At 43.7% G+C, this 26,081-nt stretch overlaps 2 protein-coding genes across 4 annotated transcripts; both read left to right on the forward strand.

The window, feature by feature from the left end:
* The first annotated feature begins 1,579 nt into the window (after window positions 1–1,579).
* On the forward strand, window positions 1,580–12,579 carry LOC112901434 (sugar transport protein MST1-like). The gene is made up of 4 exons (XM_025970350.1): window positions 1,580–1,706; window positions 10,777–11,096; window positions 11,197–11,829; window positions 11,964–12,579. Exons 1-4 carry the CDS (start codon window positions 1,580–1,582, stop codon window positions 12,516–12,518), a joined length of 1,635 nt encoding a protein of 544 aa, XP_025826135.1. The 3' UTR covers window positions 12,519–12,579.
* Window positions 12,580–14,201: 1,622 nt separating this feature from the next.
* LOC112901588 (MAG2-interacting protein 2) lies at window positions 14,202–25,340 on the forward strand. 3 transcript variants are annotated; one of them, XM_025970529.1, is made up of 11 exons: window positions 14,202–14,425; window positions 14,749–14,843; window positions 14,937–15,125; window positions 15,934–16,129; window positions 16,242–16,468; window positions 16,746–17,703; window positions 18,310–19,516; window positions 20,278–20,637; window positions 20,732–21,962; window positions 22,104–22,369; window positions 22,482–25,340. In XM_025970529.1, the coding sequence occupies exons 1-11, from the start codon at window positions 14,313–14,315 to the stop codon at window positions 25,062–25,064; spliced, it is 7,425 nt and encodes a 2,474-aa protein (XP_025826314.1). In that variant the 5' UTR covers window positions 14,202–14,312; the 3' UTR covers window positions 25,065–25,340. The 3 variants fall into 3 exon arrangements, with proteins under 3 accessions (XP_025826314.1, XP_025826315.1, XP_025826316.1); XM_025970530.1 differs by having other exon boundaries at window positions 14,202–14,384; window positions 14,762–14,843; XM_025970531.1 differs by having other exon boundaries at window positions 14,202–14,384; window positions 14,765–14,843.
* Window positions 25,341–26,081: the final 741 nt, after the last annotated feature.

Raw genomic sequence — 26,081 nt, forward strand, 5'->3', positions numbered from 1 at the left:
TTGCCGACCCCGGCTTCCCCGAGAGCCCTTTGCCGAGTGGGGCTCTCGGCAAAATGTTTGCCGAGTGCCTTTACGTCTTTGCCGAGTGCTCGGGGCACTCGGCAAATCAGCCGCGTCCGGTAGTGAGGCGTCGGAGCAAGCGTGGTGTGGTTGGTTACTCAATACACATGTTTTGGTTCCAGAGGTTTTTCCAAGCAAAGACTTCAACACCAGTTAAACCGACACCATCGGTGCGCCGCGTCGGTGAAATAACATCAGCAGAAGATGGCAGTTGGAGTTCAACAGCTAATATGCAGGCTGTGTGTGACCGGTTGAACTAACGGTGGCGACGGTGGCGACCGGTTTAACCTTATGCTTTTCTGGATAAAAGCATGCAACAGCTAGGAATGGATCTCTAGCCTCACCCTAAGTTATTTGAGGTTGTTGGAGTTCGTGAGAAGCTACAAAAACTCTGCTGAAGTTCTCCAAGCCAACCAAAAGGCTCATTATCAAATCCTTAGGTTTAGCACAAGCTTTGTAAGGTGTAGTGCTAGGCTAGCTCTAGAGAGAGTGTGAAAGCAATATGTTGTGACTTTGTACTAGTTCTTAAGTGAACCTCAAGTTTGTACCTCGGTGCACCGGCCCTTGGATTTTTCGTGGCTCATCGGCAAGTCTTCGACCCTTCGGCTTGGTGCGGAGCGGCGATGACGGCTTTGTGCGGGAACGAGAAGACCGCTACTTTGTGGGAAGCTCCGTAGTGAAGGCGGCATCAAGGTGACCGTGAGACTTGGCATGAGCCTTAGTGGCCGAGCCTTCATGGCAAGTTAAGGGTGCCCCTGGGAGAGACTTGGTGACTCGGAAGCAGTACTCTTTTCTTTACGAGTACTTCAACAATATGAATTAGGGATGGCTTGGTGCCTATCGATACCACGGGATAGGTCACGCGTCAAGAGTTTGCTTCCCCTCATCCCCTACTTTACGTTTCCGCATTTCATATTTGCAACTTATGTGCCTTTAGTTTCATAGAGTAATGTTTTGATAGGATTGGCTACAAGTTGCAAAATTTTTTGGGATGAGATTTTGTTGCACATCTAGATAGCTGGTTCTACTTTATATTTTGTGCGAACTAAGGTTTTAAATTGCCTAATTCGTCCCTCCCTCTTAGGCTACGAGCGGCTCCCTCTCGCTCTCAGGTTACGAGCACCGATTTCTTTCGTGATCAATAAGAAAAGCATATATATTTAATCAACAAGAAAAGTAAATATATTTATTTATTTGTCAACCAGACAAGGAGATCTGGGTTGGTAACAAATAAGTAATGTGGCCTCACTTCTGTAGCTGTAGGGTGCCGTGCGAATACGTTGACACAGCATCACAGCGATCCTTGCATAATATGGAAACAGGAACAGAGAGCGGCTGCAATCTTCAACACTTTGTTTCCTTTCTAAGCACGGAATAGTGGAATACAAAACCCCTGGCTGAGCTGTAGCCTATATAGTATATGGTATATATACAGCAGGGCTGTTGCTGGCCTCCTCACTACTGCGCCTTCTGAAACAGAGCTTGGCAGAGCTCGCACACCGAGCCTCGAGTTCATACAATGGCCGGAGGAGGGCACGACGGCGGTGCGGGGGACTACGGCGGCGGCGTGACGTTCTCCGTGGTGGTGACCTGCCTAATGGCCGCCTCCTGCGGCCTCATCTTCGGTTACGACTCCGGCGTCTCAGGTGCGTACTCTACGGTCTGCGGGCTCCAGCAGAGCTCAGATCGCACCGTAACTAGCTCCTCTGTCTCATCGTCCATAAGGATGCAGCAAAACTGAAGATCAGAGAAAAATACATTAGTTATACGCTCTTCGTTGGATCCATCAACCAACGAACAACAACTTTATTGGAAGTCGTTGAATCAGAGAATAATCACGAATTAAACAAGTGAGAACCATGAAGAATCACGGCATCGGCCCATGTGATCCTGCCAGATGCAATGACTTCACAGATGAATCCTAAACTGTAATTGTGGAACATGCAGCAGGGTGAATTCCTTGGGTTTATGTCCATGCAAGCCGGTGCCGTTAGAATTGCCAAAACTTAATATTAGTGGCACGTTACCCAGAATCTTAACGTAACCTAATTCATGACAAATCAATCTAATGCGAAATAAATTGTAATCATTATACCAGCGTTAGCAGTAGCAGCAGCTATTTACGCCTGATCCGTAGAGGAAGTAGGCGTTCTTGTCGGTATAGGAGATGCAGTAGCGAATCGGCGTCCTCCGGGCGCCAACGGGAGTGCTTGGCCTTCCAAACCCCTCCAGTGCCCTTAGCGATCAGAATAGCAGTGGCTAGAGTTTTTGGTTGAGATAATTAGGGTGATTAAGGTGCTAACCACGACCTTATATTTACAGACACTGTGGGGTGGGGCTAGGGGCCAGCCTTTGGAAACAGGCCTAATGGGCCTGCTGATCACAGCCCATTAGGATTTTATCATTAGATTTTCTTAATCGCGTTTAGATGTTTTAAACGCTTCCTTAATAATGAAGATCACAAATATCTTAACTGAAATTTATTTCCAACATTCTCCCACTTGATCGAACGGTTAAGTCTAATGTTCGTATCATACTAATGTTCACCCTTAGTAGTAACAGAGAGTACCGGACCAATGCGTCGTCAGTAGCTTGATGCACTACTGGGACACAATTACCCACGGTCTCACTGAAACACCACAGTAGAACGCTTATTCGTTAGTTGGGAGTTATAATGGCCCTAAACCAAGACCTAAAGACTATCTACCAAACCCATATCAGTAACGTGCTGCTTAAACACGTTCGGTGGTAAGTCTTTAGTGAGCGGATCCGCTAACATAGAATTAGTTCTTATATGCTCAATATTAATGGTTCGATCCTGGCATTTTTCTTTCACAACACGATACTTAAGATCAATGTGTTTGGAAGCACCACTTGACTTGTTGTCACTCGAAAAGAATATTGTAGACTGATTAGCGCAGTATAACGTTATAGATTCCGTAATGCTGTCAATTACCTTGAGGCCCGGAATAAAATTCTTAAGCCAAACAGCCTATCCAGTTGCTTCATAGCATGCCACAAACTTAGCTTGCATCGTCGACGCTGCAACTAAACTTTGCTTAGAGCTTTTCTATGATATAGCTCCACCAGCTAACGTGTAGATATATCCTGATGTAGATTTCCTACTATCCACACATCCAGCAAAGTCAGCATCAGTATAACCCACAACTTCAAGGTTATCTGATCTTCTGTATGTGAGCATGAAGTCTTTAGTGCCTTGGCAGTAACGTAATGCCTTCTTGACACCAACCTAGTGGACCTTTCCGGAATTTTTCTGATATCTTCCAAATATTTCGGTAGCAAATGCCAAGTCAGAACGCGTACAGACTTGTGCATACATCAGGCTTCCGACAGCTAAAGCATAAGGTATGTCTTTCATCTCATCTGATTCCAATTGGTTCTTAGGATATTGGGCTTCACTAAACTTATCGCCCTTCGCTAATGGAACAGGTGTGGCCTTACTCTTATCCATATTAAATCTCTTAAGCATTTTCTCAATATATGCTTTTTGAGACACTCCTAGTACTCCTTTGGTCCTATCTCGGTGTATCTCAATGCCCAGAACATAAGAGGCTTCACCAAGATCATTCATATCAAAATTGGATGAAAGAAATCCCTTTGTCTCATGCAGCATACGCTTATCACCGCTCGCAAATAGGATATCATCCACATAAAGCACTAGAATTATAAATTTACCACCCTTTATCTTAGTGTAGATACAATTATCCACATCATTCTCCTTAAATCCGAATTTTTTAATCACTTGATCGAATTTAAGGTTCCACTGTCTTGACGCTTGCTTAAGCCCGTAAATAGATTTCTTAAGTCTGCATCCTAAATGTTCCTTGCCCTTCACAACAAAACCTTCCGGTTGTGCCATGAAGATGATCTCATCCAAGTCACCATTAAGGAACGCAGTTTTGACATCCATCTGATGTAGCTCTTAAGTCATAATAAGCTACTAGCGCCATAATGATTCTGAATGAATCTTTCTTAGACACAGGGGAGAAAATTTCATTATAATCAAACCCTTCCTTTTGTGTAAAACCTTTAGCTACAAGCCTTGCTTTGAATCATTCGACATTCCCTTTAGAATCACGTTTAGTCTTGTAGACCCATTTACAGCCTACTGGTTTGACTCCATTTGAAATATCTACCAGATCCCAAACATCATTGGAACTCATGGACATAAGCTCTTCTTCCATGGCCTCAACCCATTTGGCAGAGTTCTCACATGATACTGCCTCTCTAAACGAGTTAGAATCATCAGCTTTCCCAATATCATACATGTCTTCACTTAAGTATGTCTCATAATCAGGGAAAACTATCTGTTTCCTATCCCGCTGTGATCTTCTTAATGGTTCAACAGGCTGAGATTCTGGTTAAGGTGCAGTCTGAGGCACCTCGACAGGGTTCTCATCTTTAGCATTAGGCGCCATTTGCTCAGCTTGTTGTTCGCTCGCAGGCTCAGGAGCTACATCAACACGCGGAGCAGCTATAGTACTCTAAACAGGAGGCGTAATCTGAACAGATGGTGTACTCTGAACGGAAGAAACAAACAGCGGCACTAACTGAGGTGTTACTGTTTTTTGAATTATCGGGATGGGAAGCTCAGTCCGTATTTCTTCAAAATTAATTTCCCTCCTCGGAAAGTTCCCACTGATTCCTGCATCCTCTAGGAATACAGCCTGCCTGGTGTAGGATCAAGAACACCGACTAGAGGGGGGTGAATAGGCGGTTTAAAACTAAAACTCACAACACTAGAGAAAATTTAATTAGTAACACCAGAGAGTCCTATGTCATGCTACTACTATCTCTAGAGAGGTTTGCAACCTAGGGTGACAAGATACAATTCAAGCTCTAGTAAAATAAATTGCTCAAAATAAAACAAAGATTAAAGAGAGCAAGAGAGATAACCAAGCTTGACACACAAATTTATCCCGTGGTGTCGATGACTTGCCGGTCACCCCTAATCCACGTTGAGGTGGATACTAAGAATCAACCGCTCCTCTATCAAGAACCTCTTGATCTTGAGCCGGCTAGAAACAAAGAACCGCTCCACACCTCGATTTCACTAGAGTTGGTCTTCACCACTCCGGTGAGGTGAGCACAAAACCTCTCACAACCGAAATCGGGGCTTCTCAACAATCTCCTTCAAGAAGCTCCACGAAATCACCTTCTCCAAGCCATCTAGGGAGCGGCAACTCCCAAGAGTAACAAGCCAATGATCCTTGCTTGAAGATTCCCTAGTACCACAACGCTCAAAATCTAGATGCAATGCACTAGGAAGTACTCTCACTCTCAAAAATGCAAATCCTTAGCAAGTGTGTGAGAGAGAGGGATGTCTTAGCTCTAGAGGGTCAAGAATGCAGTCCAAATGGCCAAGAGAGAGACCCAAAGGCCGGGCATTGGGTATATATAGACATCCCATCAAAAACTAGCCGTTACAGTCTATTCTGCGAGATCGCGGACCGTCCGGTTTCAAAAACCGGACAGTCCGCCGTTATAAACCAGAGAGTCAGAGAGCATTAAATGCGTGTCAGAACTAGCCGTTACAGTCCTGGCGGACCGTCCGCGCCCAAGCGGCGGACCGTCCACAGTTAGGAGTTCCACAACTCCAGAGACATGACAGTCTCTGGAACAGACCAGAAATTAGCCAGCGGACCGTCCGCCCCCAAGTAGCGGACCGTCCGCCGTTCATCCAAGAAGAACAGGCAGAGACAGCAATGTTTCTGGATCAAGTTATCAGAGAGCCTGCGGACCGTCCGCGCCCCAGCGGCGGACCGTCCGCGGACCAGACTATTTAGACAGACCAGAGAACACCCTTTCTGGAACGAAGGAGAGTTAGAGTGGCGGACCGTCCGCCCAGGAGAGCCGGACCGTCCGCCAGCTACAAGATATTTCCACTAAGCCTTCTGAAACGCTAGCGGACCGTTCGCACCCAAGGGGCGGACCGTCCGCGATTGAGCAGTCAGCACTCAAACATGTTCTTTCTCAAAACCCGGCAAAGCGTAGTTAGCCCTCATGCATGCACTTAGATATTTTAAGCAAAATGGCACTAGAGACCCGTCAAGCACGAGTACATGACCCCTCTTGATAGTACAGCTATCTATCCAACAAATCCAGTCACTTATCATCCACTAAACACCTTGTGACCGGTAAAATTCAAAAGACCCTATTTTATACCTTTGCCTTGAGCCCAAACTTTTCTCATCGTCTCCAAAAATCCACACGTTCACAAATAACTCTCATTCATCCGTGGATCTATCTATACTCATTTTCTCAAAAAGAATTGTTAATCCACAAACCGTTGTCATTAATTACCAAAATACGAATTAGGGGCCTAGATGCTTTCACCTGGTCTCAACGAACTTAGTGAGGCGATCAGTAAAGTAGAATCGGTATCCCTTAGACTTATCAGAGTATCCGATGAAATAGCAGCTCACTGTCTTATCATCTAATTTCTTTTGCTGTGGATTAAATAACTTAGCTTCGGCTAGACAGCCCCACACACGCAAATAATTAAGCGATGGTTTCTTTCCAAACCACAACTCATAAGGTGTTTTTGGCACGGATTTGGAAGGAACGCAATTAAGTATGTGCGCAGCTGTTTTTAATGCTTCCATCCATAGCTCCACAGATAAAGTAGAATAACTAAGCATGCTACGTACCATGTCCATTAGTGTACGATTATGACGCTCAGCAACTCCGTTTTGCTGTGGTTCGCCCGGCATACTGTACTGAGCCTTTATACCATTCTCTTCAAGATACTTAGCGAATGGTTCGGGTACTTGGCCGAATGGAGCATGTCTCCCATAATATTCACCACGTCGATCCGATCTCACTAATTTAATAGTGATATTATGCTGATTTTCCACTTCAGCCTTGAATATTTTGAATTTATCTAATGACTCGGATCGATCACGAATGGGGTAAATATAACCATAACGAGAGAAGTCATCTGTGAAAGTAATGAACGAGTCAAAACCATCAACAGACTTTACTGGGAACGGGCCACAAATATCAGTATGAATTATTTCTAATAGGTCCGAACTCCGAGTAGCTCCTTTCTTAATTGTCTTAGCGAATTTTCCCTTAATACAATCAACGTATTGTTGATCTAAGTTTAAGAGATCTAGTGAATGTAGTATCTCTTCTCTTATGAGACGCTCAATTCTCCCCCTCGAAATGTGGCCCAAACGACAATGCCACAATTTCGAAGAAGTCTCATCATCACGCTTACGCTTATGCGATACATCATCCACATTCATTGCAGAATAAATATTATCAAGAGAGAGCAAATAAAGATCGCCTTGCAAATGACCAAGGCCCACACTTAAATTATGAAATTTAATATTGCACACAGAGTTGCCAAACTCACAAATATGCCCCGACTTATCTAAACGCGAAACAGAAATAAGGTTTTTCTTCAAACTGGGAACATAAAGAACATCATGCAAACTAAGGTTGAAGCCGCCTGGTAACTCCAAATCGAAGCTCCCAATGCCTTCAATCTTCACTTCATTGCCATCAGCCACTCTTAGGCTTCACTTCCCCCCTCTTATAGTTCTGATCGAACTGAATACCTACAGTGAATTGAAAATGCGCACAGTGGCACCTGAGTCAATCCACCAAGTATTAGGAGAAAAATTCACTAAGAACGATTCATCAATAAAAGATACATAATCAGTAATTGTACCTTTATTCTTAAGCCACTCCTTAAATCCATGGCATTCCTTCTGCTCATGTTTAGGTGTCTTGCAGAACTTGCACAGCCTCTCATTAGAGGTTTTCTTATGTGGACACAACCTTGCTCTTATGACCCTTAAACTTTTTCTTATGCTGTCTGCTGCTGCCAGACTCAGCCTGATGCTTAGGAGTGTTGCTCATGCTAACACGCCCAAAGCACTCGCTGACCATGTTGACAGCATCCTTCATCCTTTCAGCTTTCTGCCTTTCTTCTTCCTCAACACAGTAGTTAATAAGCTCAGCCATGCTCCAAGTCGCCTTCTGAGTGCTGTAGCTTATTTTGAAGGGACTGTACTGTACTGGCAGAGAAGTCATGATGAAGTGCACCAGAAAACCATCAGAGATAGCCATATCTAGTGTCTTGAGCTTATTTGCCATGTCACACATGCTCATAATATGCTCTCTGATTCCACTTTGCCCATCATACTGTGAAGTCAGCATTTTCATAATCAGGGTGCTAGCATAAGTCTTGGAAGAACTCTTAAAGTTCTCCTCCACCTTGGCAAGGTATGCCTTGGCGCTTAGATCATTACCGTTCTGGTCCTTATCGGGAATAGCACCATAGATGGCCGGAGTGATCGTGTTCTTAATGATCATGTTGGCCATCCTGTCTGAACTCTCCCACATCTCAATGGCAGTACGATCACCATTGGGATCAGCGGGTTCTGCTGGCTTGTCTCGACGTAAGGCGAGATCATACTCGCACACAGCAATGGCAACATTAACATTTTTATACCAGCTTGGATAGTTGGTGCCATTCAGGGGCTCAATGGATTTCAGGTAGCTCGTCACAGTGTTCACTGAAAAATATGAGAACAATAACTTCATTAAACTCACAATTAAGATGCACATAAGAAGTATGAAATTAACCCTACGATGGTCTGATTAAAATCATACATAAATTTCAATTTGCATCACCGATGGGGAAAACAAACGAAATTTATCATTAAAACTTATAATTAAATCAACGATGGTCAGAATTAATTACAAGTGCTCTAAATAAACTTCCCGATGGTTCCATTTAAATAGAGTGCATCTTAATTGCTTATGGTGGATGAACATAATTTTCAGCGAATAAATGCAACTAAAACATGATTAAAAGCATTTACATAACTCATGGAAATTAATTAACATAATGCTGGTAATAATAAGTGCAACAGAAATAATTAAAGCCTTTAAACATGACAGCAATTAACTTGAGCTTTAAACATAAGAAACAGTAAATAAAAGGCTTTAAACATTAACCGGGCTAAAACTCGTAAACAGCACAAACATCCCCTCTGCGCGCGCAGCCCAATCTGCGCATTTGGCCCATTTGGCCCATCCCGCGAAAACCCTAATGCGGGTGTATCTGGACGGTCCATTCCAATCGGACGCTCAGGAACTCATGGCAACTCACGTAAATAAGACATTTCGGTCGGAACAAACCCTAATACGGCCTCACTTCACTTCATCTCTTTCCCGGGCACGGCCGCCGCTTATGCACGCCGGCGGGGCTGGCCAAGCGGTGCGCTGCGCAGGTGGCCGGGCGGTGCGCAGGCGGGTGGCCGGGTGGTGCTACGCAGGCGGGCCCTGCGGTGCTGGCCCAGCTGCAGTGCTACGGAGCACTTGCGTGGCTGCCGGCAAGCGTGCTGGCCCAGCAGTGCCGGCGGGCGTGCTGGCCCAGCAGCGCTGGCGCGCAAGGTGGCCGGGCGGCAGTGCTACGTGGTAGAGCTGTAATGCGCAGGGTTCCGTGTTCTCATGGCCACACATGTATTTTCTTCTTCAATCTTAAGGTTAGGGTTCATCACGGAATTTAGGGATTTCTTAATTCGATCTAAAATTTGCATTGCCCTTCTTCTCAAATGCTTACTGATGCATCTAGTTTCATGATTTTGGACCTAATTTGCGGAAATTAGACATGAACAGAGATCTAATTTGGGGAACAGATTAAGTAACAGAAAAACCTTAACCTTAATTGCATAGCTAATCATCAATTTGTCTTGGTTTAATCATGAATTAGTATGAATATTAAACATTTGCATCTAATCCGAGACACTTAACATTAACAGATCAAGATTAAACTTAAACTTGACATAAACCGAATTAGATTAGATCTAATCTCGTGATCAGAAATCTAATTAACCATAATCAAGCATGATTATCACATAAAAGCCTTTCTGCAGGAACTAATTGCATCTAAAACATGAATCAAACTTAACTGTGCAATAGGTTCTAATCTGCACAACACTTTTGCATCTTAAACCGACGAAAAACAGAGGCATAAATATGGCTCAAAAAAATTGACCGTGCATGACTAGGTTAAGATGGCTCATGATACCGATTGTTAGAATTGCCAAAACTTAATATTAGTGGCACGTTATCCAGAATCTTAGCATAACCTAGTTAATGACAAATCAATCTAATGCGGAATAAATGGTAATCATTATACCAGCGTTAGCAGTAGCAGCAGCCATTTACGCCTGATCCGTAGAGAAAGTAGGCGTTCTTGTCGGTGTAGGAGATGCAGTAGCGAATCGGCGTCCTTCGGGCGCCAACGGGAGTGCTTGGCCTTCCAATCCCCTCCAGTGCCCTTAGCGATCAGAATAGCAGTGGCTAGGATTTTTGATTGAGATAATTAGGGTTATTAAGGTGCTAACCACGACCTTATATTTATAGGCACTGTGGGGCTGGGGGCCAGCCTCTGGAAACAGGCCTAATGGGCCTGCTGATCACAGCTCATTAGGATTTTATCATTAGGTTTCCTTAATCGTGTTTAGATGGTTTAAATACTTCCTTAATAGTGAAGATCACAAACATCTTAACTGAAATTTATTTCCAACATGTGCTTGATGCTTCCGCATAGCCTTGAAGGGTATTTACCGTATTAGAACAAGCGCATGCGACATGACAGGATCCAGATCAGAGTCTGTAGTGCGATTTTAACCGCTAATCAGCTCCGATGCACTTGTTTTATGGCTGATCCAGGTGGCGTGACTCAAATGGACTCGTTCCTGAGCAAGTTCTTCCCGGAAGTGGTCGAGGGGAGGAAGAACGCCAAGGTCGACGCCTACTGCAAGTACGACAACCAGTGGCTGACCGCGTTCACGTCGTCGCTATGGATCGCCGGCACGCTGTCCTCCCTGGTGGCGAGCCGCGTGACCAGGAGGGTGGGCCGCCAGGCCATCATGCTCATCGACAGCGCGCTATTCCTCGCCGGCTCCGTCATCAACGCCGCCGCGGTGAACATCGCCATGCTCATCATCGGTCGGATGCTGCTCGGATTCGGCCTCGGCTTCACCTTGCAGGTACAAAATTACGACAGGAATTGTCCATGTTGTAAAACTACTATATTTTGAGACCTAGTTGTTACATTTTCCCCGGACTTTAATCTTTTGGTGGCTACAGGCTGCTCCAGTGTATTTATCCGAGACAGCGCCGGCAAAGTGGCGCGGCGCCTTCACGTCGGCCTACAACGCCTTCGTCGTCATCGGCATACTGTCCGCGACTGTCACCAACTACTTCACCAACCGCATCCCCGACTGGAGATGGCGCGTCTCCCTCGACCTGGCAGCCGTGCCGGGCGCCGCCATCGTCCTGGGAGCCTTCTTCGTCTCCGACACTCCCATCAGCCTCGCCATGCGAGGCCAGCCCGACGGGGCTCGAGCCACGCTGCAGCGCATCCGCGGAGCCGACGCGGACGTCGACGCAGAGTTCAAGGACATCGTCCGCGCCGTGGACGCGGCGCGGCAGAACGACGAGGGCGCCTTCCGGAGGCTGTTCAGCAAGGAGTACCGGCACTACCTGGCGATCGGGGTGGCCATACCCGTCTTCTACGAGTTCACCGGCATGATCGTCATCTCCATTTTCTCGCCGGTGCTGTTCCGGACGGTCGGGTTCAGCAGCCAGCGGGCCATCCTTGGCTCCGTGATAAACAGCGCGAGGAACTTGGCCTCGACATTGCTGTCCTCCGCCGTCATGGACCGCACTGGACGCAGGTTTCTGTTCATCGTCGGCGGCTTAGGCATGATGCTTTGCGAGGTAAGCATCCTATCCTATCTATCCATAAACCATGCCGTATTGTCTGCTAGTAGTGAGGAGTGTGTTAGCGTTGACTTGGCCAACAATCTCAATCTGATCTTCCTCCAACCTCCATGATTGTATTGTAATATAAGGTGACCATTTCATGGATCATGGCGGAACACCTTGGGAAGCACGGTGGGGTGACCATGCCGCGGAGCTACGCGACCGGCGTGCTGGTCCTGATCTGCACGTGCACCTTCAGCTTCGGCCTGTCGTGGGCGCCGCTCCGGTGGGTGGTGCCGAGCGAGATCTACCCGGTGGAGGTCAGGTCGGCGGGGCAGGCCCTGAGCATCTCCATCACGCTCTGCATCTCCTTCGTGGAGCTGCAGGTGCTCATCGCCCTGCTCTGCGCCATGAAGCACGCCGTGTTCCTGTTCTACGCCGCCTGGCTCCTGGCCATGACGGCCTTCGTGGTGGCGTTCCTGCCGGAGACGAAGGGCGTGCCGCTGGAGGCCATGCGGTCGGTGTGGGCACGGCACACGGTCACGTCGATCGGTCAGCCGGACACTGTTGGTTGTGAGCTAGCTGCAGTGCTGCTTAACCTTTCCACCACGGGAAATCAAATGGTGGTGGACGACTGGTCGCCGAATAGTTGCCACGTCACGTCAGTACGTCTCAGCTCCATCTCTCGGATGGCCGGATTGTAACGGTGGTCAGGCTGAGCTGGTTTGCAACTAGCCAGGTATCGGTTCGTCCAATATAAATAATTTGCAAATGATCCGGAAAAACGTGTCAGGTCAAGCTCATCTGCTCACCACTGTGACCCGGTCGACGAAAGGTCAGGCGCCATCCAATTGGGATGGAATCAAGAGGTGCACCGTGTACCGTCTTGCTTCAATTTGTCGTACGCAGGCATTATGGCTTCTTTTGGAACTTCAATTCTAAATCCAAAATCTACTACTATATTTCATTCCATCATTGTGGGTTGACTTCATCCTCACCACAAGGAGGGAATGACGACTTTGGGTGTGTTCGTTTCCGGGTACCTAAATTTTAGAGGGGTCACATCAAAAAAAATCTTGTAATTTAGAAGTATTAAATAAAGTCTAATTACAAAACTAATTGCAGAACCCTAGTGCTAATTCGCGAGACGAATCTAATGAGGTATATTAGTCCATAATTAGCGAATAATTACTGTAGCATCACTGTGGCAAATTATGGATTAGTTAGGCTCATTAAATTTGTCTCGCGAATTAGCACACAGCTGTGCAAAAACTTTTATAAACAGATTTTATTTAATACTTCTAAATAGCAAGATTCTCTTTGATGTGATGAGTCTAAAATTTAGAGGGTGGGAAACGAACAGCCCCTTTGCCAGCGAGCCAAGACCATAGCTAGTGCCCGCTTCTGTACTCAGATCACCTGCCTTGTGCATCTGTTGTTGATGCAACAGTTAATTGTCAGAATAATTTTATATTATATCGCAATGGTTTGCTTTCACTAACCAGCTAGCTAGAGCCTCGTGTTCCCCACTATATCGATCCCCACTACTAGTACTGTGCGCCCATTGTCAGGACACGTATTGTATACGAAATACAAGGTATTGAACGGTTCAAAATTTGTATTTTTAACGATGTGTTTTGAGAACTGATTATTCCTAGTCGGCTATAAAATCAGCAATATATGTGTCATGAAACTAGGATGCCGTATACGGGGTATGCTATATGCTAACGAGATGGAGCATGTATATGTTAAGAGTATATTTTTTGAGAATGTATGTTAAGAGTAATATATATGTGTTGTTTAGAGTAATAGTATCAGCTTCAACTCTTGGTTGCTGGAAATTGAGCAACACTTACGCCGTACTGTACGATTGTTCTGGTATCACAAATCTAGTTGCCATATTTGAGAATGTATGTTTATAGCCTTGCTCATGTTTTGGCATGCCCATATTTTAGTTGCTGACCAAGTATGCCCTTAGTTAGGTCGGCTACGTTTTGGAATGCAATCAAATAAGTGTTAAAATTTATAGATTTGTCTACGTTTTGGTAAGGCTACATTTTGGCATGCCCTCAGTAACAATCAGCATGAACCCTGCAGATCTGCCATGCAAGTTGGAACTTGGAACTCCACAAACCCTGTGCTCCGAATCGTATTTTGTCACTGTTACTCAGTTATGATTATATGGTGCCTGTGTTGACTTTGTTGTGAGACCGAACCGGCCTTAAAGGCCGGCCCTGTTACGTATGAGGCCATGACCTAAGCCTGCGATCACAGAAATACCGAAAGCAGCATGTAGAACAGTAAGGCCCAGCCCATAGGAATTAAGGGATCGAGGCCCAGCACGTGAAGTGCAATCCGACTCGGAGCCGACGCGACCTCACCGGAAGATGGGAAAAAAAAAAACCAAAAAAAGGAGAGAGAGAAATTAAACGAACCCCTCGACTCGAGCTCGAGCTCCAACTCGGAGGAGATCTCCGGCGAGGCGCGGGACGCCGGCGATGGCGGCGGGGGCGGAAGACGCGCTGTACGAGATCCGCCGCCACGCGTCGGGATCCCACGTGATCCCTCATGTGAGTTCCTCCCGTCCTCCCCCTCCTTTCTTCCTCCCGTGCTTCCTCCCGCCTCGGAATCCCATCGTGGGCGCGTTGTGCTCGGAGGAGATTGCTCGGCGGGTCTGGCGTAGAAATCGCGCTGTCCAGCACTAATTTCCTGAGGTTCTATTTTTTTTGAAAAAAAATTCTTCGGGTGAGGGTGTCGCCGGAGTTCATCGCATTGGCTCACAAGTTGCTTTTCCTTGTAGCCTGCACCTATATGCGGTTTTTAATTCGTGCAACCTTTCTGAAAGGGTGTTCAATTTACCAGATTTTAGTAGTGCTTCGAAGCTAAAGGGTTTCTGTGAAACCTTGGTGGCTATGCTCACTGTTTAATGTAGTTCTTGCAAACGCAGCAGGAAGGATACCAAGGCGCTGCGACAAGTAGTGGTGGTTCAGACGCCGGAGGAGGGGTCCTCTCCTATCTCTCCTTGCAAGGTACCCTCCCTTTGCTTTGAAACCTTCACAAATCCATCCATGCAGGATGCGGTGCTGATCAGTTGCTTCTTCATGCTACTAACATCCTTGCAGGCGTGAGCAAGCTTAGGGAGAGGTGGACTAGGTACAGTGCGCTGGGGAGGAGTAGACAGAGGAAGAGGGCGGATGGCGTGGCATTGTTCGTGTCGCCAAACGCGGAATATGTGTCTGTAACTGTTGGGAATCGCATCATCATCTTGAGGAAACGCGATGGCTATGCATCACCTTGCGGTGTTTACACAAGTGAGTGCACATGGTTTTGGTTCTTATAGTGCTATTCACTGGTATTAACTATTAAGTGTATTAAGCATGAAAGGAAGGGTCTACTCCATTCTCGTGCGTAGAGAGTATTAACTTATTTTTATCAGAATGAGGAAGGAGACCACCTAGTATTTGAACTTTGAAGTCCTTTTATGAAATGTGACATCTGTGATCATCGTATTTTGCATATATTTAAATGAAACTTAGTGTTTGCCGAAACTATCTTTCTTTGGTCTTGACAGTAGCACTTTTCAGGCGTGTAATATTAATGTGCACTGCTGATGCAGAAGTAAGGTTGTTGTAACTCTAGTTGCCTTAAGGTTGTTGTAACTCTAGTTGCCTAACTTACTAGTTCACATGGAAGTAGTACGTGTGGAGGCTCCAAATTTGTTGACCCCAATGTGGAGGATTTGGGTGCAGGCTGCTATTTCGATGCTTGGAAGAAAAGCTGCAGTGACTATTGAAAGGATTTCAGTCCATGCATCATTTGTTACCATTTATGCACATCAAGCATACATTTTGCAGTGCTTATTATGTTTTTGTTCATCAGAGGTGACAACTTTTGTTTCTGTTGACAGAAACGTTGTACTGTTGACATTTTGCTACAGTCCCTAGGCAGTAGCGATCTGCATCTTTTCCTTTTCCTTTCAGTTGCTTGAAAGTAGTTTTACAATGTGAAACATAGTTCCATGTGCATTTTTCAGCAGTAGATGTCATGGTATTGTAATGCAGAGTACTAGGTATCAAAATTGTTCTGATTATACACTGTTTTCTAATTATTTATGGTCAGATAATGACAGAATAACATTTTTCACCAATGGGGCTTGGCTGGAGGCTCAAGGAATTTTTGGTGTGGTGGATGACCTAAGCACACTCTACTTAATCAAAGAAAATGGGGACTTATTAGCAAGGAGGACATGCGATCAGTTGAAGCTATCTTCGTCTATTATTGATCTGGTTGTGCAGGATGGTTCAAGCTTGCTTAGGTGGTTATCAGTTGTTTTCAGTTAGAACCTTTCCCCTTAAAGAGACTATATATGGTTCTTCCTTTCTTGGGATAATTTGGCAGTAACTAATAAATTCCATGAATATTTGTAGGCCGGGCTTCTACATTTTTACAAGTGACTGCATGGTTCATAGATTTGATTACACTCAAGGACCTGAGGCCAGTTTGTGTGAAGTTCCTATATCAACTAAAGATGTGATGTCAGCTAGGACTATGCAGTTACCTCGGAGTTTGTCGTGCATTGATTACGATGAACATCACTCACTATTTGTCCTAGCTGCAGATTCCAATGTTTCATTTAGCTCCAATAGTTATTCTGGTATGCCCATGTACTAGTCTGTTTTCAACTGCTACACCTGTCACTGGTAGTCAGTCCTGCACTGTGTAGTCTATTCGCTAAAATTTTGCACAATATGGATTTCTGCTTATCTTCTCCATTATTGATCTGTCCTTGATATCACACATGTCAGGCCTTGATATTTACATTTTCATTGTGATAAAAGAAATATAGGGGCTTTTATGTTGTAAATTCCGCATATCACGAGCTTCTTGTCAAATAGTGTATTTGTTTCTAATTTTTTACTCTTATATTTTAGGAACCTATTTTCTGCATCTATTACACGTCGATGGAAATCTGGAACTTAGTCTTTCATTTAAAAGCCTGCAGTTGGAAGGGGTGTTTTCTCCTCTTAAGGATCAAAAAACCTTTGTTTCATCCCCAAAAATCAGGATCTCACCTCAGGGCAAGCATATTGCTACGTTGGATTTGGTTGGCTCTGTAAACCTCTTTGCACTTGATGGTGACAAACACACTTTTTCACTTCATACTCTTGGAAACTGTAGGCATCTAATTGATGTTAAGGACATCAGTTGGTGGACAGATAATGTTCTCATGTTGGTAAGAGCGGATGGTAGTATTAGCATGTACAGCATCACTGAAAACGATGTAGTTTCCAAAGATGCAGTTTTATCTACACCACTATTGGAGAAGGCAAAGGCTACTGAAGGACATGTTTTTATTTTGCAATCTAGCAGATATGAAAGAAATACTCCAGCTAACAAGCAGATGGATAGTGACTTGGAACCTAACCAGCCTAGTGGTTCTGGGGAGCATCAACAAACGGAGATGGATAGAATGTTTTGGAGTCTGATATCATTCTCCAAAGTTACAGTAACAGAAATGTACTCTGTTATGATAAGAGAGAGTCGATTCAAGGAAGCCTTAGATTTTGCTTCCAGATATAATCTAGATAAAGATGAAGTTCTTAAAGCACGCTGGTTGCACTCTGACGGTGATACTCATGAGATTGACTCTTACTTAGCAAAAATTAAAGACCAAGCATTTGTATTATCAGAATGTGTAAATAAAGTTGGGCCTACAGAAGCAGCTTTAAGGGCTCTACTTTCATTTGGACTTCGTATAACTGACCATTACAAATTTTCTGGATTGGATAACAGCAGAGAGGGCTCAACATGGGACAGTCGAATCATTAGGCTTCGTTTATTGCGGCACAGAGACATGTTAGAGACATTCTTGGGAATTAATATGGGAAGGTATGTTCTTGCCATTCCTTCTTTGGATAAGGATGCACAACCAGCAAGCAGCTAATATATCGGAAGTATTTACAGTTGTTAAGTCACATCAATGCTCACACATCTAATAAATTTAACGTAATTCACACATAAAGCATATCCGAGTCACAGTCTAATATTCAAAATTCACTATTGAGATTTCTGCACTTACATTTACCTTGTTAATTTGGCGTAGCTTTCAACTTCCCAAATGAGCTTAACCCAATGGCAACCTGGCTCTTAGTTCTTTAGATGAAGGGAAAAGGGAAATGAATGCAATCATTAATTTTCTAAGTCAAAGAATGCTTTGTGACCTTTCCGCCACTTTATCGATAACTTAGATATTTCTAAGGTTACATGATGGCTCATTCCTGTTTTTCAAACCAGTTTCCTCTTTTTTCTACACTGTTCGATGATGTTAGCTTTCTTAACATAGTACTTTGCAAGGTTGATTGCAAATACAGTGGATGCACAATTTGCCACTTTATGTTGGACTTTGTTTGCTTGCTGCTTACTAGTTTCTTCTAGCTCTCCTGCGTGTTCGAGAAAAAGTTTCTTCTAGCTAAATGCAGTGTTCTTGCTATGCAGGTACTCAGCAGAAGAATATAGCAAATTCCGTTCAATGCCCCTGGTTGAAACTGCCATAGCTTTAGCTGAAAGTGGAAAAATTGGGGCTTTAAATCTTATCTTCAAGCGCCATCCATATACTATCTCTTCAAAAATTTTACGAGTTTTGTCTGCTATCCCAGAAACTGTTGCTGTTCAGACCTATAGTCAGTTGCTACCAGGGAAATCCCCTCCTAGCGTTGTCATATTAAGAGATGGTGATTGGGTTGAATGCGAACAGATGGTTTCATATATAAGCAATTGTCCTACCCAGTTGGACAAGATTGGAGAGATCAAAACTGAAATACTTGTAAAGCTCTCAACAGGTTTTTCATGGCCTTCTGTTGCTGAACTTTGTGACTGGTACAAGAACAGAGCAAGGGACATTGACTGCTTGAGTGGACAGCTAGAAAACTGTCTTGCCACGATAGAGCTTGCATGTCAAAAGGGCATTGTAGAGTTGCAGCCATTCTTTGATGACATTAAATGCCTCTACCAAGTTGTATATTCTAATGAGTTGAATGAGTTTATAATGAATCTTGTGACATGGGAAGATCTTCCTGGTTATGAGAAGTTCAAAATCATCCTTAAAGGAGTCAAAGAAGATACAGTTGTTCAACGACTAGAAGAAAATGCTATCCCTTTTATGAAGAAGAGATTTCACCTGATCTCCTCAAGTCATGAACATAAACAAGAAGAATCCTACCTAGTGAGATGGCTGAAAGAGGTAGCTGCTGAACATGACCTTTCCATTTGCTTAGCTGTTGTTGAAAATGGTTGTGGCGAGTCACCAATATATGGGCTCTTCAAGGATCTTGCTGAGATGATAGAAACAGCTGTTCACTGCATTTATATGTGCAATGCAACTAACCAATGGAATACCATGTCATCAATATTATCAAAGTTACTCCATAAAACAAAAAGAGAGAAATCTTTATTGGCTAGTGAAGAAGAATGCAATCTGAAAGATGCTAAGCAAGCTCTTGGTTCTTCTGTGGTTTCTTATGATGAGATGCAACATATGTGCGCTGATATCTTATCTGCTCTAGGCAATGGCCCAGACGATTTTTATCACTATGATTCAGTACCTTATGAACTTAATAATGTCAAATATCTTGATATGTTGGAAAAGAGGCTAAAAGTTGCTGAAGGCCATGTGGAAGTAGGGCGGCTCTTTGCTTATTATCAGGTATTGACGCCTCCTCCATAAACCTACTGCTTTTGTGTTTTTTGTTTTGGCTTCTTCAGTGTTTGAAATGTTAAATTGAAGTAAATCTACTTGGACTATTTTTTAGCAGTATTACTTAGGGATACCTGTGAGCATATGTGAGGGGAGAGAAGAAAAATTTATCACATGCTTTGCTGCTCGGAAAAACTGTATATCTATTCTTTTCCATAAGCCCAGACCCATCCGAAATCTGCTGCCATAATTGCTTCCACCACTTACCTCACAGAAACTACTCTCATCTTTGAACTGCCAAATGAACTTTAAGGATCTTTCATTTTAGCAGCGAATAGTTAAATTTATTCAATTCGCTTATAAGAAGTTTGTGATATTGGCAACCTTCGGATATCTAATGGGAAAGGAACATGACTGTCAGGAATGATTTCATATTGTTGCCAAGATTGGAGAGTGCTCTTTGGCCGTTTTTCTTTCTTTTCTCTCCTTTGGTGGGCTTGGCAGCACTGGTAAGTGGGGATATGAATGCACTGGGGAAGATGTGAGCGGATCGATTAGCATGCGAGAACACGTGAGACAGATGCTGTTTGTAAATAAGTTGTACAATTGTTCTCGTGCATTTTCATTTTCTTTGGATATAAATTTAAGTTAATACATGCGAATAAGCTACAAAGCTTGCTAGCAGTTATGCCTTTCATTTCTGTGGAATGTTTGCTTTTTTGCCAATGTTTTCCACTGGCAGTGCAATTCATAGCTGAATGTGATTACAGGTCCCCAAACCAACACATTTCTTCCTTAGTGCTCACTTAGATGAGAAGAATGTAAAGCAACTTATACGGTTGCTTCTATCCAAATTTGGCAGACGTCAACCTGTTCGATCAGATAATGAGTGGGCTAACATGTGGCGTGATTTGAAACTCTTCCAAGAAAAAGCATTTCCTTTTCTTGATTCAGAATATATGCTGGCGGAATTTATCAGAGGGCTTTTGAAAGCTGGTAAATTTTCACTAGCCAGGAATTATCTTGGAGGAACAAGTGCAGTTTCTTTGTCCACAGAGAAGGCTGAAAATCTTGTGATACAAGCTGCAAGGGAGTATTTCTTCTCGGCTTCAACTCTGTCTGGGAATGAAGTGAGTTAAATATACCAAATTATTTGTCATCCAAATGCTGATCTGTCTTTTCATTTCTGATTAATGCTCACTTGGATTATACAATCCTTTGCAGATTTGGAAGGCCAGGGAATGCCTTAACCTGTTACCTAATAGCAAAAATGTTCAAGCAGAAACTGATATAATTGATGCTCTTACTGTTAGACTTCCTTATCTAGGGGTGACAATCCTTCCTGTTCAGTTTAGACAGGTAAAGGACCCTATGGAGATCATTCGCATGGTGATTACAAGTCAAACAGGGGCATATCTTCATTTCGAAGAGATTATTGATGTTGCTAAACTTTTGGGATTAAGAAGTGAAGAGGAAGTAGCTGCTGTGGAGGAGGCTATTGCCAGAGAAGCTGTGGTTAATGGTGATCTTCAACTAGCCTTTGATATCTGTCTAAATTTAACCAAAAAGAGTCATGGTGCAGTGTGGGATTTATGTGCTGCAATTGCTAGAGGTCCTCCACTTGACAATTTGGATAGTGCTACCCGTGAAAAGCTATTGGGCTTCTCTCTCAGCCATTGTGACGAAGAATCTGTTGGAGAATTATTGAATGCATGGAAGGAGCTTGATGTTCATGGTAAATTTGAGAAATTAATGATTACAACGGGAACAAATCCTCCCAATGTCTTGATTGATGGATGTTCAATCACATCACTTCCTGTACAAAGTGTGCAAGACATACTTGACCTCAGAGATGACGGCGGCCATGATAGACACAAAGACCATGTGGAAATTGTTAAAGAAATGTTGTCAAAAGTTTGCTTGAACTTGTCAAATGGAGATGCACATACTTGGGAGTCTATACTGGTAGACAATCGGAAATTCTTGTCCTTTGCAGTGCTGGAATTACCATGGCTTTTGAAATTGTCCAATAATGAACTGCAGGATGGTGAAAATCAGACTTCAAGAACAGATCATACCTCTAGGAGATATCGATTCTCAACAAAAGTAGAAGCAGCAATTAGCATCATATATTGGTTAGCTGTAAATGGTTTGGCTCCCAACGACAATCTAATCATGATTCTTGCAAAGTCTATAATGGAACCCCCTGTTGATGAAGAGTTTGATGTACTTGGCTGCTCAGTTCTACTGAATCTCATGGACCCTTTCAATGGAGTGAAAATAGTAGAGGAAGAGCTTAAAAGACGAGAATGTTATCAAGAAATCAGCAGCATAATGAGTATAGGGATGTTATACAGTTCCCTCAACAATTCTAAGAAAGAGTGTTCCACTCCTGAGCAGAGGAGAAATTTGTTGCTTCACAAATTTCATGAGAAGTTCACCTCAGACAATAAAGGTAGGTGTATTAAAAATAACAGTGCATCATATGGTCGCCATTTTACCGTTGAAATATTCAGCCAGGCTCGATCTTCCCTTATATTAATTATTTTATGCTAATATGTACCATTTTCATTTTGTTTTACCTTTACTTCGACAGATGATTTAGACCAGATTGATATAGCAAATACAACCTTCTGGAGAGAATGGAAATCAAAGTTAGAAGAAGAGAAACAACTGGCTGATCAAGCGCGAATGCTCAAACAAATATTACCTGATATAGACACATCCCTATTCTTGTCCGGCGATGCTGATTATATCAAAAGAGTAGTTTTCTCCTTTGTTGACTCTGTAAAGCTGGAGAAAAAACACATACTCAAGGAAGCAGTAAAGATAGCTGAGACATATGGCCTGCAACGAACTGAGGTATCTCTCTCACACATCCGAGCTTATATTTTAGTTTTCTTTAGATGTAAACTTCTCATCTGCAGTTTTGTTTCTTGACGTTTGACAATCTCATATTGTTGCTTGGATTTAGGTGCTTTTACGGTTTCTCGCCTGCAGTCTTGTCTCCGAATACTGGGATAACAATGATATTCTGAACGAAATTTCTGAATTCCGGGAGGACATTGTTAGATCAGCTAAGGGTGTGATTGATATGATATATTCAGATGTCTATCCGGAGATCGATGGGTATAATAAGCAACGCCTCTCTTACATTTATGGCATCCTTTCAGCATGCCACTCATATCTGAAGAGGACCGGTGAGATAGAATTGAGATACCCAGAGCATGTGCATACACATAAGCTTGAACCATTTCAGTATTATAAGGTCCTTGAGGAAGAGTGCAAGAAAGTCTCTTTCATCGATGGCTTGAACTATAAAAACATTGCTGGATTGGATAATCTGAACTTTGAGCATTTCAATGAAGAAGTATGCAAGAATATCCGTGCCTCTACCATCACTGCTCTAGCCGATATGGTACAAGCTCTTGTGAGTATGTATGTCGATGTTCTAGCCAAGGGACTCATATCACGACAAGGTGTTTACAAGCACTATGTTCTCGGCTTGCTGGCATCATTAGAAGGCCGCAGTGAAGCACGATCGAACTGCACAGATTCTGAAAAGTTGCAAGCTGTCCTATGTGAAATTGAGTTGAACTATGATAGTTGCAGGGAGTACATTCAAGCTCTTCCTGCAACAGACATTTCATATATTGTTGGAAGGTATTGCACCCTCTGTTTTCCATCCAACTTAGCACGAAGCCATCCACAGGAACCTTCATGGAAGAAACCTCTTGCTACGCTGCTAACATTTTGGTCTAAACTTGTTGATGACATACCAGGAGAGTCAATTGATGCTTCCTCATATGAAATGACAAACTACTTAAATTCAAATAGGTTATCTCTGTGCATGGGGGCTTTCAGGCAGCTCTTGATAAATGATGAGATAACAGTGCACCAAGGCTGGGATGCCATCTCCATGTATGTAAAAGATTGCCTTAAAAGTGGAATGATGATGGAAATATCATGCTTTTGTCGAGCTATGATTCTATCAGGCTGTAACTTTGAAGCTGTAGTTGAAGTATACTATGGAGGACAGGGACAATTGGAGAGTGAGAGTGCAGATCAAATCAATTCTTTGGATCTCTTAGAACTTTATAATACTGCTATAGAAGAGTGTTTGTCAGATATGATTGAGGGCTCTTGTGAATATCGAATATTGTTTCATCAGTTGCTGTCATCTTTGAGCCAGTCAACGGGGAAACACACTGGCATCCAAGAAATGGTCAGATCTGGTGTTTGGGGGAAGTTAATCCGCTTTTCTGAAGACATGCAGCAAGAGAGCCAATTGCGAGTCTATGCTCTGCAGCTGATGCAATGTATCACAGGAAGAAACCTTAAAACTCTTCCAAATGAGATAGTGTCCCAGGTTGAGCCGTGGGAATCATGGTATGAGCATGGAACAGGTGCTGCCATAGCTGATGAGAGTATCAACTCCTCTAGCAGCATCACTGGGACTCTTGTGGCACTTAGATCTACTCAGATGGTCACTGTTTTTCTTGCTGATGCTAATATCACTCCAGAAAACCTAGCAACTCTTGACTCTGCAGTATCTTGTTTCTTACATTTGTCAGAACATGCTTCTGCTGCGAACGTTGCAGTTTTGGAAGCAGTGTTAGAAGAGTGGGAGCAACTATTCTCCCCCAAAGAAGAGCATGTTCCGCCTCATGAATCACCAAAAGAAACAAGTGACTGGAGTGATGGGTGGGATGATGGATGGGAGGCCCTACCAGAAGAGTTGGAGAGTCCAAAGAACAAACAAGAGAGTGCACCGTTATCTATCCATCCTCTCCACAGTTGTTGGATGGAGATTATCAGAAAACGTGTAGAGCTTGGTGAGCTGCACAAGGTCATTGAACTTCTGGACCGAGCATCTTCGAAACATAGCGTGTTCCTAGAGGAAGAAGAAGCTCATAGCTTGGTTGAACTTGTATCTGCTCTGGACTGCTTCATGGCTCTCAAAGTTGTCCTTTTACTTCCATACGAAGCTCTAAGACTGCAGTGCCTGCAGATGGTTGAGGTGAAAATGAGGGAAGGAACCGTGTCCACCTCATCAAACGCTGATGATCGTGAGCTCCTTGCCTTGGTTCTGTCATCTGGAACTATCCAGAAGATCACAACGGAAGAGGCATACTCCAAATTGTTCTCTTATTTATGCCATCTTGTTGGGAATCTTGCAAGGTCATTCCAGACTGATCTCCTTATGCAATGGAACGATCAAGCCATGTCGAAGAGTGATGGATCTTTACTCTTTGGTAGGATTTTGTTTCCATGTTTCATATCTGAACTGGTCCTCAGGGGTCAGTACCTGTTGGCTGGGTTCGTCATCTCCAGATGGATGCACACTCATCCATCCCTGGGTCTGATGGATATTGCCGAGACCAGCGTTCAGCGATTCCTTCAAGGTCAGGTTACCCAAGCTGAGCAACCAGAAGGGGGTGATGCTTCTTTCACTGACGATGAAGTGTCTGTGAAACACACAATCTCCACTCTGCGATTGAAACTTGTTTCTCTTCTGCAAGCTGCATTGTCGGCTCTTCCAAACCAAGAGGTGTAGGCAGCAAGAAGTTTTGTGTACATTTTTTTTTTAACTTTACACCATGTACTAGTGTAGCTGTAAGCCTGTAACGTTGTAACATAAGCTATTTGTCTGTGATAATGGTAAAGGTGGATAGCACAAAATTTCAGAATGTTTTGGGGGAAAGACAGTTCTTTTTTCTGTTACAGAGGTGCACTGCAAACATGTTTGTGTACACATTTTTAACTTTATCACTAAGCACAATTGTCATGAATTTTGGGGTACAATTACCCTTAACTCAGAATATCAGGTGAAGGTCAGAATGTGGCAGGCTGACAGTGCTTGAGGACTAGTAGCTCTGGTGGATGATGCTTGGAAAGCTGCAGAACTTAATCCTAGTGTATCTTCTTGGTCATCTTGTCGACGCGACTATCGTGTTTGAGCATATCATGTTGGGTGTCGACATTGATAATTTGAATCGATTTATGTATTACGTTTTGGCTTTTTAGTTTGCTGGAAACGCACACTGAAGGTGTTGGCTAAAGCTGTTGAAAGAGTGCTATTGGGTAAAGCTGTTGAAAGAGTGCTATCTGGTAATCATGGCATGAAAAGGTTAATCCTTGTCCTCTCGTACAGAAACAAGACGCTCGAATGCTCGATCATGCGTAGGCCAGGGGAATCAGCTCAGCCACACCCCGGCGCTAAGAGCGGCGGCCAGCGGCAACGTGAGCAGCCACAGCCTTGGGTAGTGCCAGTATCGGCGCTGCAGCACCCGGCAGGAGTCGTCGAGACTCAGCGGACTTATCATTTCGAGATCGCCCATGATGCGTCCACTCCGCCTTATATGTTCAACCCAAGCAACGGCCAGAAAAAAAAAATCGCTCATCCACACCATACCAAGATTTTAAAATTCACCACCAAGTTTAATCCTTTTCAATTTTTTTAAAACGGACACATGGATTGTGCATGGAGATTTCACCGAACAGTCGTAAACATTAACCCAAGCTGCAATGCTACAACACAAGCAATATGAGGCAGCGGAAAACAAAGAATTTG

The sequence above is a fragment of the Panicum hallii genome, chromosome 7 (genome assembly GCF_002211085.1).
Source record: "Panicum hallii strain FIL2 chromosome 7, PHallii_v3.1, whole genome shotgun sequence".
NCBI lineage: Eukaryota > Viridiplantae > Streptophyta > Magnoliopsida > Poales > Poaceae > Panicum > Panicum hallii.